Here is a 15,349-nt window from a genome sequence, read left to right as displayed (position 1 = left end):
AAAATCCAATCTCCTAGCTGCTCTCCACCAGCACAGGACAAGGGCGTTCATTTTTTTTTACCTCATCTCCCTTTGTGTTCTCGTGGCCACCATGCTGCTGATGGCTCATTATTAGACCATTCATAAATACTGCCAACCAGCACCCACCTTCATGTTTTTTTTTTACAGCTTGCCACTGTTTTTTCATCACTGCTCCACACCAGCGCTCTCCTCTTCCTGCCAATACGTTGAGTAAAGCTTTCCCTTCAGGTTCAAAAGAGGCCCTACAGCTTTCCACGACAGCCTTCCAGTATCCACATACTCCATTTGGATTTGAAACAGCGCCAGGAGAAAATCAAGTGACACAGGCCACACAGAGAGGGAGGGAGGGAATGTGATCCCACTTGATTGTTGAGAGTTTATATAGCGGGTGATGACAAAGTGCTTTATGACTTTGCAGTGTTCGCCGGGGCCTGCGATTGAAGCCTTATACAGGCAAAGCCCCCTGGTGACCTTGGCTTGTCAAATGTTCTCATTTTCACCAGGAAGGAGCCAGTGTTCAGCGGCTGCTCAGAGCTGGTAAGCTGCTTTTAGAGAGACAGCCGCGGAGAGCTTTTGGAGGTGACCCATGCTTCCTTGCTTTCACAGCTGATAACACTATTGATGAAAAGCCTGGGCCTGCTAACCAACTGAATCATGAGCATATGTAGAATATTAAGCCAAGACCATTTTCAGACATGCATGCAGCTCTTTGACGCTGTACTTGAGCTTAACGCTAACGGCAGCATGCTAACACGCTCACAATGACTTTCTGATGAAGTATAATGGTCAACATTTGACCTTTGTCTTGAAAGGCGGTTAACAGATTTTCTCGGCAGATGTTGATAACACCGGTGCAAACGAGGATTACCGAGGAGTTAAAAATATATTTCCAGAGGGGTAAAACAACTTCTGGAGTGCCACAGGTCACAAATCAAGTATTACATTAGATTGCTCCCAGCTGCATGCCACGTTATCTCACAGGGAAGAGGAAAAAGGATAATTTCTTCCTCAAGCCTCCTCTTCCTGCATTGTCCATGACCTTTCCTATGCAAATCTTTACACGACAATTTCCCTCGGAGGGAGATGTCATGAAGCCATGTTGGGCGGAGTTTGAAGCTTCAAGAGCTGGACCTATGCTGCTACGACATGAACTGTGCTGAATCAATGTGATGGGAAAACAAAAGCTGGACCGGGATCAACGCTCAAGGACTCAAGAAGGAGATTTAAACGAGTAGAGGTGATGCGTGCGTGGCGCAGACGGTTAACAGTAGCCCTCTGACTGGCTGCTATCGGGCTAACAAGCCCTGCATTGATCCAAGGAGACACTCAGCCCTCTAACCTGCTGAGTGCTCAGTTCCAGTGAACAATGGAGTTCAGAGCGCATCAATACTCAACCCTATTGAGTGCTCTCCGTTTAGCAGCAAGATTGATGAGGTTAAGGCTCCCAACCGCGGAGCCAAATGGTGTCAAAACCAAGGTGTTGCTTTGGACAAACAATCCTTCACTGCACTACCACACGGAGAGGCGCTGGTTAGTGGCTAATACACCGGCTCTACCCAGGAAGTGTATTAGAACAGGCACAAAGTTTCTGGAAGGGTATGCAGACTCTGGTGGATGTTGTTAAGACTTTTAAAATGTAGATGAGAATATGAGGGTAGAATATATGGTGCTTTCTGGACAGGAATGCAATGCAAATCCCCCAAGACACTAAATGATGTACAAGTGGATTTATTACAGTAGGTCCCTATAAATCTAAGGTTGGCCTGAACTCCAGGGAGAGGTTAATGGATTACAAAGGGATGTGGTATCGAACCTCAGAGAAGTTTATACACCTCATCAATATGTGAAACGCTATTGATCATTTAGACTCTGATAAATTAAATTCATACACTTGATAACGCATGGCAATATTTAGAATTCCCTGGATGTGGAAAAAATTGTCTTTTTCAGTGTAGCTTTTTTTTGGGGGGGGGCATCTATGGTGGGATATTGTATTAGAGAGACGGTAGAAAATTGCACATCAAGAAAACACACTGTGTATGATTTGAGCTGTATAGTCAATGCTCCCAGACATAATGCAACCATACTCATTTGCTAAAATGTACATAGAAAGAAATGACTTAAGTTGAGAATCTGAGGATTGTTACTCAATATGTATTGTGCGCCAGTTAAGATCCATTTACTTTATGATGGAATATACTTTTTCCACAGATGGGATTTTTCGGGAATATCTGGTATGAATTAATGCTATGGATCCTATGTCTCTCATGCAGTAAACTCCCTACAAATTAGCATTTTGGCTACATCTGAAGCAGCATCCAATCAGGACGAAGAAACAGCTTAGACTGCTATAAGTTTAACAATGTAAAGCTGAGCCTGAGAAGCTGACTCTGAGATGACCGCAAATAGACACTGTAATGAGGATGAACCCATCTGATTTAGGTAAACCCATGGATTTACTTTGGCCCCTCCTCACGCCAACCGTGACAATTTTTGCGCCATTGGTGGTAAGAATTCAACAATCTTTACATTAAGGAATTCCGTTGATGAGTCGTAGCATTACAACCTCACTCAGCTGCTAGCGTGGTAATGGACTTATCATGTTATTAGTTAAAAGAAACAAACAGCTATTACAGTAATTGGCACATCGTCTCTCTTTCTCACCATGGTGACATCAGTTAACTTAAAACAATTCAAGCCTACCTCTTGACTTTGCAATCAATATACCACCTCTCCTTTAGTAACCTTCTCTCTGCCTGTCTCAAAGTTATCTGTTGGAATGAGCAAAAGCATTTATTTTCAAATTAAGCACTATATAAACATTTTTTTTGAGTCTACTGTGTCATCATATTCTTTTTTTTTTTTTTTTTTTTTTAAAAGGCACTACTCCCACAACAAAAACCAACAGAATCTCTGACGATCCACCTACGAAAAAATAAACAACACTTGACACGTATAATGTGTAGCTATATTACTCATCAATTCCAGCGAGAAAGTTGAAAACGATGTCATGGCTTTCTGAAAAACACGGTAGGATTCTCATATGTATCTGGCAGATAAATTAAAGCTGGTGAGAAGAGGTGACTCAGGAACCACCAACGTATCGGAAACTTTGACCTAAAAGGATTTTAGAATTCACAGGCTTTTGAACGTGTTGGATTTTCTTTCAGATGGTGGAAATTTACAGTTCTGATATTACTGGATGTACACGGCTCAAACTTGATTAACAAAAGTTACATTTTTTATTATGACCAAAATAAATTTTAAGCCACACAGAAAAAAATACTACAAATTGTTACTTGATATGCCTGTTACAGAAAACAATCCTGCAACTGTACATGTACAACCACATTCAAAAAAAACCATCTCAGAGACATTCAAATAAAATGATGACTGCACAACCTAGATTTTGTTTGTTATTGTGCATTTTTTTTTTATTAATGTTTATAGGATGGGCAGACACAGAATTTATATTTTACTGAATTATGTTTAGACCTGAAACCTTCTTATTTACTGCAACACAAGTATCACTGCTGTGTGTGTTTCAAAATATATACGTATGCCAAATAGAAACATGGAAAATCCCTGTAATACTAGATTTAGACTTTAATAGTAACATACAGCAGCATGTATTGAGTGTACAGTGGGTTTAAAATAAAAATATAAGAGATTCTACTTGAGATAAAGCAGATTTATTACACACAGACAGTAATCAGCAGGTTATAGAGAGGACCAATTACTGGTTCTACAGTGGCTAAGAAGCACAAGTTACACCACCTGATTATGTTCTTCTTTAAACCAACCTTATTCATCCATACAAATTCATCTCTACAAAATCAAAAAAATATAGTTTACAGCATCCTGCAGTGTTGATGACTCCTCATTTTAACAGGAAACTCAATCAACATCACCCGACTTGATCTGTAGGTTAAGACGGGTTTCACAGAGAAATGAGCAGTGCCCCTCTACCTTTTCTGTCTTCCTATGAAGGCCATGTGATGGAGGTGGAAATGGCACCGAGCTGATATCCCTTCTTCTCACTCATGGACTCTTCTTGTTAGCTGGAGACAGTGAGTACAGAGTGAGTAATTCAATAAGTCAAGTATTCATTTATTACTTTCCTTTTCAATCACGGGGCAATGTTTTGTTTTTTTCTAACTTCCCCCATCCACCTCCACACTGAGAAAAGTGATACAAGTTCTGCAACTTCCATCTGTGGCAGCCCTCGTTGTCTTACTGCAGCTTAATTATAAAATATTGGCGCCGTTTTCTGTAAAGATTACTCACTGTAGGAGGCCCTACATAATTTGGACCGCAGGGTTTGTCACGGAAAATAATGCAATGCAACTGGGCTTTCTGTATTAGATTTCCGCTTTTAGCCTCCTTGACATTTCAAGCTGCATGAACTAATACATCTGTTATTTGTTGATCATTTGATTATTAACATACTTCACAAACCAAATCAGCTGCCCTGCTGGAGACGCAGACACAGCTCAGCAGCCGGTCTGGGTTTTCTCGACTGCCACGCGCAAACGCGCTCGCAAAAAAGATGCACAATTCAGCCCCTCGGTGAAAAAGGGAAAAGCGGGGGAAAAAACATTTATCTTCTCCTGCTTTGAGCGTATGAGCACTCTGACACCGGCATGGAACAAAGCCCGTCATCACATTCTAATCTCGAATTTCAGGGCTTTTATTTCACCCAAATGCCACCCTGCTGGCCTTGTGAATTATTGACAGACTGACACCAATGCGAAAGGACACATAAAAGAGGCTAAAAGCTCCGGCCCGGGAAGAGCTTGTCCTCTCCTATTGCCATCAACAGGGAGACAAACTCTGCTAATGCTTCTCTGGGAGCTCACGGTAACTTTGAGACTGAAGTGCCAACATATGACTCCTGACCTACAGCTGCACTATACAGGAGAGATATGCCGTGCAGCGCTGCCTCTTTGGTTTATATTAGAACCGTAGTACATTTACAAGGACACCAAGGCAAAGCTGTGAATTATCTGATCAAATCATAAAATTAAAAGCAGTCAGTCACAAACAGTTAGTACTGCATTCAGCCTCATAAAGTCTGCTTTGACTGTCGCTCGTCATTTCTCCCTTCACCATGGTATTTGGCTCAGCATGCAGTCATTTAGTCTGCATGATGAAAAGTAAACCGAGGTAAGCCGTGTGTCAACTAGACACTCCAATATTTGTCAGTTTTGCGTCTTCTCACGCCTACTCCTCATTTTGCTCAAGATTAAGATGTTAGAGAAACAAGTGGGAACAGACAGTGAAGATAGATTTAAAAACAAAACAATAAAAAAAAAAAAAAAAAAAGGGTGATCGGAGAGGCGCAGAATGAAACAAAGCCGTCGGCAGAGATGAGAAGTGGTGTTTGGAGAGCGTCTTTGTGCTTTCTACTGTTATCTAATCCACCTCACTCTCATTGCTGGCACCCTCGGGCTGCCTCAGTTTGTCCACCTGTTCGTTAATCTGTCCATCCCCACCTCGCCGATCCACTGTCTGCATGCTTACACCATCCTCCTCCACCTCCTCCTCCTCCTCTACGTGGCTGAGATCGTCCTCCTCGTCGTCGTCTTCCTCCTTCTTCTCCTCCTCCTCCTCCTCCTCCCCCTGTACCTCCATGCGCTCCTTCAGGTCCAGGGACAGGGTTGTGCCCACGCCCACGGTGCTGTCATCTTTGTTGATACCATTCACTCCATCAGGCCCTCCCAGTGCATCCTGGGGGCTGTGGTGTCCGTCTTTGATGGGGGAGGAGCTGGCGGACTCGTTGCTGACGGGGGAGATGTCGCTGCTGCTGTTGGTGTGGTTGACTGGCGACGAGCCGGGGGCCGAGGGTGGCTTCAGGGGAATCTGCCATGAGGGGATTTTAGGAATGGTGGGAGTGGACGGGAATTGTCTCCTGTGGAAAAGGGGGGCAAAAAAGAGAGGGGAAGATCAATTGGGCTTACTGGAACCAAAAAACTCTACATAGCTTCCTAAGTCAGGTGTTGAATGAGAACAAATCTTCAACACCGGTTTACATTTTAGCATTCAGCCACACACGAAGCACCCTAGGACATTCTCATAATTACAGCAGAGAAAATGGCTTTCCCCCCCCCAAACCGCCAGATGTTTGTCACACCTGGTAAAGATGCTCTGATATTCTTTTTTTTCTTTTTTTTTTATAATTACATCCACTGCAGCTTTTAAGATCAAAAAGACGACGTTGAATCGTTATGGGATAAGCACTTCTTAGTGTTTAAGAAAAAACAACAACAACAGTTTGGAGATGATTTGGATCATTTGAACAGGTAGGGAACACGTTTGGAGACAGATGGTGATCCGGAGCCTTTAGTTTGTGATTTAAAGCCTTTACCTGAAAACTCATTGTGAGAGTCAGGATGAAGTCAGGAAAGCAAATGACAAAGGGATATTATGGCTGATTAGAATGTACGAGGCGAATGAAACATGCTCAACCAGGCAATTTTCGTCCTCGCCGGTTTTTCTGATGTACACTCTTACTTCAGGGTTCATTATAGACACTGATACATAATCATGCATGCTAATGGCCCTGACTGAGCTGGGCTGCGCCTGACTAGATTGAGGAACAAAGATGGGAAGAACAAGTGGATGTCTGGCAATAGACAATGAGACCTTTAACAACACAAAACACTTTAAACCTTTCATACACACCCATGGTAGGTGGGTACGACAAGATTTTACACCGACAACAAATAAATGATTGATGGAAAAGTATCTATATTTTTTTAGGACACAGCTTATTATCCAGTTCATAGCAGTCATTTCTGTGTTGTGTCATTTTTCACTCCTAAAATGACTGAAGTTGTATAGAAGCAATTATGCACGTGTGGTTATTTTGCTTACCAATAAAAGCATTAAAACACAGAAGACCAGCTGATGCCTGCAGTATGCTAATCGACCGAGGCAAGTTGTGAAGTAAAAGAAATGGTGCAATCAGTATTATAACCTCCAGTGCCTGTGAGATTAAACATATTCGAGATTAATGATGATGTTTTCGGTGTGCGAGCAATTTGGAAGAGCAATGTGACAATCTGTGGTCTTTTATTTTATTTATTTAGACACGAGCGCAAACTTTCAGGCCATCAACAACAGTGTTCTGTACTGTAGAAGTGGTTATGTAAGAATGGTTGCATGATGAGTGTTTTTTACTAACTATGTGAACATTGTTTCTGAGATCTAAACTCAGAACTCCAGCAACTGATGAATCTTAATTAACGGTCAATTTAGTACTTTTCCCAAGAGCTTTCAACCACATCTCACAGTCTTCCTCAGCAGATGGGAGATTACTTAGTTAAGTTCAGGACTGCAAACTCCAGCGGGTTGAAAAAGAGTAGAATTAAATACGTTTTTGAGATCATTTGAGGAGAGAAATAGGCAATACTGTAAATAAATTATGATTCATATTTGATTAGCGCTGCCTAGTTGAACCGTTTGATCGGAGTTACGGTGCTTGATGAGCAGTGATTGACAGCTGCGTTAGAGACTCCTCAGTTCTGATTGGTTTGGGCGCAGGGGAATTTTAGCAAAATTATCTGTCTCACCAGCTACTTTCATGATATAGTGACAGTTTGAGCAAATATGCCACTAAATATTATTTTAATTAAAGTTACCTACTGAACCTCGAATCTGTGAATACACTCTTTTTACACGTGCAAACCCCCAAAAAATAAAGTAAGAGTAACCGAAAAGATCCACACGTGGATAGTTAAAAAGTATATTTTAATGTCAGATATGACTGTAACGTGGCCAAAGTTAACTCATGGTACCTTTGAGTAAATAACATAGAGCTTTGTTCCTGTTCACCACTGTCAGATGGTTCAAATTGAATGCATCCAGGATATCAAATGTGCATGAAAACAGTGAGTGGTTGGCCCTTAAACAAACACACACACACACACCTGCACTGTTTCATGTGTTTCATTCTGTGACGGGGGTCGGGATAACTTTGTTACCTGCTGAGCAGTAAGCCCTTCAAAGAGGCGATCTCAGCCTTCAGCTCGCCAACTGTTTGGTTGTCCAGGACGCGGTTGGTTGAAGACGATGCCTATTGGAAACACACAGGTGAGACACACACATAAATGTCACAGACACACACACACACAGGCGATGTTCAGTTCACACGCAGGGTTGGAAACAAAGTCAATAAACATCTTTCAACAACTCCTCTATGCTCAGTCTCAACAACATGAAATAATAAAAAAAGCTTTGTTTGGCAAAAAGGACATTGGCTACAAGGCAAACAAATATGGTAAATGCAAATGCTAAAAGCCACATGTTTTTGTGTAGTCAGGTCATTCGTCGCCATAACAACCTCGTCCAACGGCCTACTGCTGGTGGTGACAGAAAGGAGGGCAAACAATCCCACAACAGTCACCTTTATGGCCTCGACTGCTCAGAGAGTCCAGTGAGTGTGAATCATACTGTTTTTACATAATTTTCCATACTATCTAGAAAAGATTAGGGCAGTGTCCCGTGTTTTGGATAATTACTTTATCTTGAACAATGGCCACATTCATGAAGGTAGACTATAGCTTAGTTTATTTCATTTCTTTTTGTCTTTTATCAAAGGCTTGTTTTTATCATACACTGGTGTGGCAGGAAATGCTACAGGGGCATAATGGCTGAGTATTTGAATGGCAAATTGCTGCCAAAAATCCGTCTCTGCAGCACTTTTTTAGGGATAGGCAGGACTTTGGCAGAGGGAGATATGAAATGACAAGTTTTGATAAAGGCCTTGAGTAGAAAAAAAACTATCACAGGACTACAGCTGTTGCAAGGCCTTGTAGACTTTTGGGTTACTGTAAAATGAATGAAAATCTTCTTGCAACTCAAATAGGGAAGACATTAAAGCCCCAACGTGGAGGTCAAGATACATCTGAGTTTGTGGGATTAAACAAGTTAAGAGAAGAAAACCATTGCAAGTTAAACCTCCCAAGGGCGCTCAAAGCAATCCAAATCAACAATCATAGGTTGAACTGCTCATAGACAAATGCAACCTGTGACATTATGAGAAGGCATTGCTCAGCTGTAAAGTCTCAACCCAAAAGATTGGGAACCAGTGATGTAGATAATTGCTCCCCATGCACAATCCATCCCTGAATAAAAAGCACAAACATGTGCAAGAAACAGGGGGATAGACTGATGAGACCAGAGGGAGGAGAGGCAGAAGACAAGGGAGAAAGTGGGATAAAAGAAAAGTAAAAACTCTAATTAAGACTTTCCTGACTCACCAGAGGACGCTTGTTAGGAAGCATGGACCCCCTATCGAGAGGAGAGGGATAAGTTGGACTCTTTCGCTTGTAATTAAATCTAAGGGAAATTAATTGAATCACATCTGAAAGGGATCAGACTCATTTACAGTGGAAGGAGGGACGCAGAGGAGGAGAAGTGAAGGGAGAAAGAAAAAGGAGGCTTTTTTGGCTCTTATCGAACTCCTAAACCTCGCTGATAAGGAGCCGTGTTTGAGAGGTGGTGCATTGGAGGCCTGCTGAAGACACTCTTATTACAGCCGTCACCTCATTAGAACCATCTTAATCCCCTCGCCTCCCCAAGGCACCCGTATAATAAGGCTGGATTCTGCTTCTCTCCCGTTTTACTTTGAAAAAAAATTAATTGCTGTATGGGCTGAGCTAAAAGACTTCCAAGGCACAGAATCAACTTAAGATATATGCAAATTGCTCCAAATAACTGAAAATTATTATATCACTTAACATAAGAAAAAAAAAAAGGCTTTAGAGTATTATTGTTAAACCGCCAGCTACATAATGTGCATTATCTACAGAGCAGCACCATATAATAATATCTCACATCAAGACGACAACAACACTACCACTGACATATGTCTTATTAAGTCGGAAGAAACCTAATTAAATGTTGGACCAGGACTGGATTTCAGCTTTGAGATACATTATGTGAGTGTGTACACACACACATGCACACATTGTTTAAGGATCTTGTGTTAAGTGCACTACTAGCGGCTAGGGTGGAGGCTGAGTGGAGGGGTATCAATGACTTGAGAGATTGAAAGAAACACAGCAGACTTTAAAAGCCCCACCTGAAGTGTTGACACATATCCAATAGACTGTAAGTGTGTGTACGATGTGATGTTTGAGCAAACTGCTGATCAAAATATTTAACTTCTGCAATGATTTAGCAGCTTTGAGTACAAAAACACCGTCATAAGGACAATACTTTCAGGTCTGTGGATATACAACTGTTAATGTTTGACTTTGCAATGCAGAATAAGACCTCTATATTACTGTAATTACTATTATTTTACGAATAAAAAGATTCTTGTTTTTTTGCTTGACTTATATATTTTGCACGTCTGCCATTATGCAATTTATGTTCTTATATTTGTATATAACATCTCGCATCAATAATATTTCTGTTAAAGTTTTTATTATCTATAAATTTAATAAAAAAATATCTCAAACAAACATAAACATTTGTTATTAACCTTAAATAATGCATGTATAACTGGAATGCATTTTGTATTTCCTCGGAGACTTGGAGCATATATCTAAATATTTACACTGTGCTCCTCATGCTGGTTCCTAGGATGTGGAAATATCGATGTTTAGAGGCCTTTCTTGGCTACGTACATGTGCAACCCCTTTATAGACTATTTAGTTATTTAGTTATGTTCATGCCCTGTTAAAGCATTCATTTGACCCACCGGTTCTATAGACTACATGTGACAAGTTTACCATGAAGAAGACAATATGTGCTAACCAAATTTAGATTTAAAAATAAAATGATTCAGAGTTATGAGTGCACATCCCTCTGGTGTTTGACTTCTAGCATACTTCCTGATGTACAGGTGGAGGGCTCTAAGGGCTCTTTGTGGCATTAACAGCAGAGAACATAATTCTGCGCCTGGCACTGCACATCGCAAAAAGCATCATGCATGAACAAATAACAAACAAACAAATGAACCAACCGACCAAAACCAAAATAACAACTCAACCTGGGAGAGAAGTGCCACCTATTACATTATCAACCACCACTGTGCTGGCTGGATGTGTTTATTTAGTTTGTTTTTTTTAGTGTGTAAATACCGTACATAGTAAACTCTAACTGATTTAAAAGCCTCGTCACTAATATGTCTCGGGTGGGTGCCTGGGTGTGATAGGGGTCGGCCTCTTTCTGCTGGTTAACTAAGTGCATCAAGAAAAAAAAAAAAGGAAAAAAATATCACAAGCAGAGGAAAAAAAAAAGACTATCAACTCTAGCAGCACCCAAGGACGGCAACGCATCTGGCTAAATGAAGATAAATGCCTGTGGACCATTAGCAACAAGATAAGATCTTTAACAAGGCTTGTTTAAGAGTGTCTGAAGGCAAATTAATTCACAGTTACTCCGCCGGCAGACAGTGTGTTTTCGTGTAACGCATGTATATTTATGATGGAATTAGTTTCAAAAGGAAGTCCCCAGAGGAGTGTTTTTTGAGTGGAAACCCTGGTACAGTGCAATTGATTTCACTCTATTTATGCACTTTCCCACTGGCAGTTCGTCTCCAACAAGCAAGGAGGCGGTTTCTAATGTTCTATGTAGTATCCACTAATAAAGAGAACGATCAGTGAGTTGAGACAGCAGGGAAAACACAGCTAACAGGCAGATTTGTAATGATAATAGAGCAGATATAGACTAGGCTGCTTAGCATCAGGGCTGAATCAGCCTCGGGCAAATTTATCCTTAACACCAGTGGTAGAATACCAGCATGTTGTTGAAGAATTGTAATAACTGAGAAAATAGTGAAAAAGAGAGGAACCGTCTCGGGCTCCGACGTCTGTAAATGTGCAGCATCAGCATCAGCGTGTGCTCTGTGCGTGTGCGTGCGTGGACATGAGTCAGTCTGTCTAAACTCACTTCCATAATGAGGTCCCCAGTTAAGGGACAGTAAACGCACTCCGCAATTGAGCGGTTTCCAGCCTACGAGAAATGTTTTCTTAGCAGCTGAGGAAACAGAAGTCTCCATGTGTTTCGGGTTAAAGGCACATTTCCGCGTTGAGAGGTATAATTGCTAAGCGTGGCGCACTTTTGAGCAGCGTGGTGAGGCGAACCCCCGAAAGCCGCAAACGGTGAATGATAAGTAGCTCGCCAGCTCCGACATGTGTTTCACATCAAACATCACGGACCTGAAAACAATTTCCCAATTTCCCCCGTGGCCCCGAGACAACAGAGGGCCTTTTGCCGAGTCGCAGGGAAAATTTAAGATCAACACTACAGCCATAAAGCAGAGTTTATGATTTGTTTAATGGGTGTTTTGATGTGAATTATACTTTTTATACACTACCGCTGTCCAACAAGGCACTCATAGCAAATGAAGTAGATATTTATTTTTTATCCAATCTGTGATTTGGATATGACAAATGAAAAGAGAAAACATCCCTTGTCCTTTTAAAAGCTGGAGGGAACTCATTGTTTGAAGAGAGCCTACAGCCTGGCTGACAGAAAACCTTTCATAATTTTCAGATTCCCGACCAGCGTGGGGGCTCAAACCAGATCGTACCTCACGCATGCTGATTCAGGCCGCTGCTGGTTTTTACACCGCTCAGAGACATTGTTTGGCTTAGAAGTTGAAACGGCACAAAATGAGCTATGAGTCGTCAGTTTTTGATGAACCTCGTCCAGGGAAGAGATTCAGATTTTTCTTCCTCGTTTGTTCCGAACCAGATGTGTCCGCATATGTTTTCCTGCGATATCCAGATGCTACAGTCAAACACCCCATGTGCTTAACAAGCTGTGGACATAAAACATTGTCTAAGATTGTCTCTTCCAAGGCACTTTTTTAGAGCCCAGAGATCATAAAGCGATTTATGAGCACTGTTATAAAAAGCAAGCAACATTTCATCCCAGCACATAAGTTTTTAGACCAATCACTCAAACCGATTCACCTAAACACTTACAATTCTGAGTAGATTATGAACACGGTCCATAAACATCAAGGCGAGGAGGAACGACAATATGGTTAAAGATTATGGTCCCATGATGAGATGCACCATACTTTTTTGCAGCTTGTGTTCTGATGATATACAGTACAATAAGGCTGTCTGTCTTAGGCAGTTATGACTCAGGGCAGCGCAAGAAATTTTAGTACGCAGAGGCCTCGAGAAAACCCTTTCTCTCTCCTCATCAATCTGGAGATTTTAACCGGCAACTTTACTTTTACCGAGCTCTTCTGCAATTTTAAAGTTAGTGCCTGTCTAGCCTTTCTCAAAAACATTAAATCATACATAACAGACCTTGAAGGTGCAGTCCGTTACTTTTATGTTCTAACTACACTTAAATTGAACATCTTGCCTGCTTCGTCTCATTGTTGTTAGTTTGCTGAAAATATACAGTATCACAAATATGTCATTTATTGAAATGATCAAGTTAGAATGTACCGGTGTTTTCAAACCAACAGGTGAGGCACCAGATTAACATTGAGAGTCATCGCCAACAGCAACAAATGTGCCAATATCTGATGTAACTAAATGACAGAAAAACTAAAATTTGGGGTAGGATGAGGTTATGCAAAAAAATAAAAAAAGGGTAGAACCTCTTTACTGAAGAAAAAACAGTTTAACTGAAATCCCTGATATTCCAGCAAATTGCAAACTGTTTGTGTTTGTAAGTGAAGGGCGCTGAGTTGTGATGAGCTGGTAGCTACCTCTGCTGACGTCAGTTCCTGCGAGAGCTCTTGGATCCTCTGCTGCTGCTGGATCAGGAGCTCCTGGACGGAGACCAGGGTCTGTTGCAGCTGGCTGACTGTGTGAACAAGATGGGTCAATTTAGTAAACCTTCATAAAATGAAAAAAAAAAATGAAGTTAGATTGTGTGATAATGTTGTTGCGTTAACGCCGAACTTAACATTTTCTTTCAAGCATTGATGACAGCACTTATGAGACCCAACTTGTGTCACTGATCAAAGGTGTCCTCTAAGATTTGTAATCAAAGCTAATACCCGGTAACTTAAGTTGCAGCTTTTTGGTCCGAGGTGCTGAGGGTAGAGGGGGGAGGGGGGCATATAGGATGGAGATATTAATCTCTAGTGCCTGAACTTAAATCAAATAACAGTCTCTAACCTTCCATTATCCACCCAGACACTGCCTTCTAATGCATCTTAAATCCTCAAACGATCAACAAAGGAAAAAACAAGGCTCTCATTTGGGAGGAGGCTGCCAGACAAAATGTCCCCCCTAATCCTAATAAATATTGTTCTTTTTCCATTGACTTTGAAGATTGAATTAGTTCAAGTGTTGGTGTTGGACGAGGGTGTATGATTTCAAATAACACCGGGCACAGTTTGTTGCCCCCTGCTTCCAGTCACCCGTGTATTACCAAACAATGCATTAAGTTTCCCCGAGCTGATTATATTACAGAAAACCAATAAACATTCATATAAATCATGGGCGTGTAAAGTGTTAAATCAAGCCTAATAGGATTAACATCAACAGATATTGTGGCGGTCCACTGCTGAGGTTGTCAGGCCAATGGTTAAAAGCCTGAGCAGCAGCCGGCTGGACGGGATGTAAAGAACCCCTCCTCTCACATTAACCCAGGCCCAGGACAAAACACAGAGCCCTGCTCGGAGGCTGTGTTTCTTTTGAAAAAAAAAAACAACACAGACAAAATATTTGATCTTTCAAAGAAGCTAATATCTTGCAGTGACACCTGTGTTTAAATGGGTGGAGTTGTATCAATATAGGTGGGGTGTGGGAACGTTTGATCTTTCCATGCTTGCAAGATCCTATGGAATACGAGTTTGAGCAGGATCATTGGTTGGGGCCCAAAAAACAAATTTAAGAAAGATTAACTGTGAAAACAAAGTCAGTGAGGAAACATAGCCAAAAAAAACAACATTATGCAAACTATTTGAGTTAGTTACTTGGTCTGAGCTCCCGAGTGTGACTAGCCTTGCTGAAAACGGTAATAAAACTAAAATACCGCGGCCATCCCTGTTAAAAAAAGGTGTTACAATGACTGGGTGCGCACGCTAAACCGAGAGCTGCCCTATTAGTCTCTGATTCCAGCTCACCGCGAAACAGCTTATCCAGATGTGTGTGTCAGACTGCCAGCCTGTAATGCTGTGCTTCTTGAATTAGCACTGGCACCGCTTTTTTTTCTTTTTCAGCCACTTCAGCCAAACAGTCCAATTCTTTTCATGTCTCTCCACAAAGTTGACTCCTTTGTACCGTCCAGACACTTGACAAAAAAAAATGCATAACTTCATATCCCCCAGTTATCACAGATATGAAGCCAAGAATAATGAAGTCAATGACTTTGGCCAGGCATGAATCAGAAGGAG

The 15,349-nt window shown here is 41.4% G+C and overlaps 1 protein-coding gene across 1 annotated transcript in view; it reads right to left on the bottom strand.

The window, feature by feature from the left end:
- Positions 1-3,294: 3,294 nt before the first annotated feature.
- The window catches only part of pex14 (peroxisomal biogenesis factor 14), a 44,769-nt gene continuing 32,714 nt past the window's right edge, over positions 3,295-15,349 (bottom strand). Inside the window, exons 7-9 of the mRNA XM_054609081.1 lie at positions 13,712-13,809; positions 8,007-8,098; positions 3,295-5,932 (exon numbers count right to left, since the gene is read on the bottom strand). Coding sequence (XP_054465056.1) covers positions 5,437-5,932; positions 8,007-8,098; positions 13,712-13,809 — 686 coding nt within the window. The 3' untranslated portion in view covers positions 3,295-5,436. The remainder of the gene's footprint in view (positions 5,933-8,006; positions 8,099-13,711; positions 13,810-15,349) is intronic.

Source organism: Anoplopoma fimbria, chromosome 12 (genome assembly GCF_027596085.1).
Source record: "Anoplopoma fimbria isolate UVic2021 breed Golden Eagle Sablefish chromosome 12, Afim_UVic_2022, whole genome shotgun sequence".
NCBI classification, from domain to species: Eukaryota; Metazoa; Chordata; class Actinopteri; order Perciformes; family Anoplopomatidae; genus Anoplopoma; species Anoplopoma fimbria.
The sequence above is the reverse complement of the archived record's forward strand: the minus strand, read 5'-3'. Positions and strand labels throughout refer to the sequence as shown.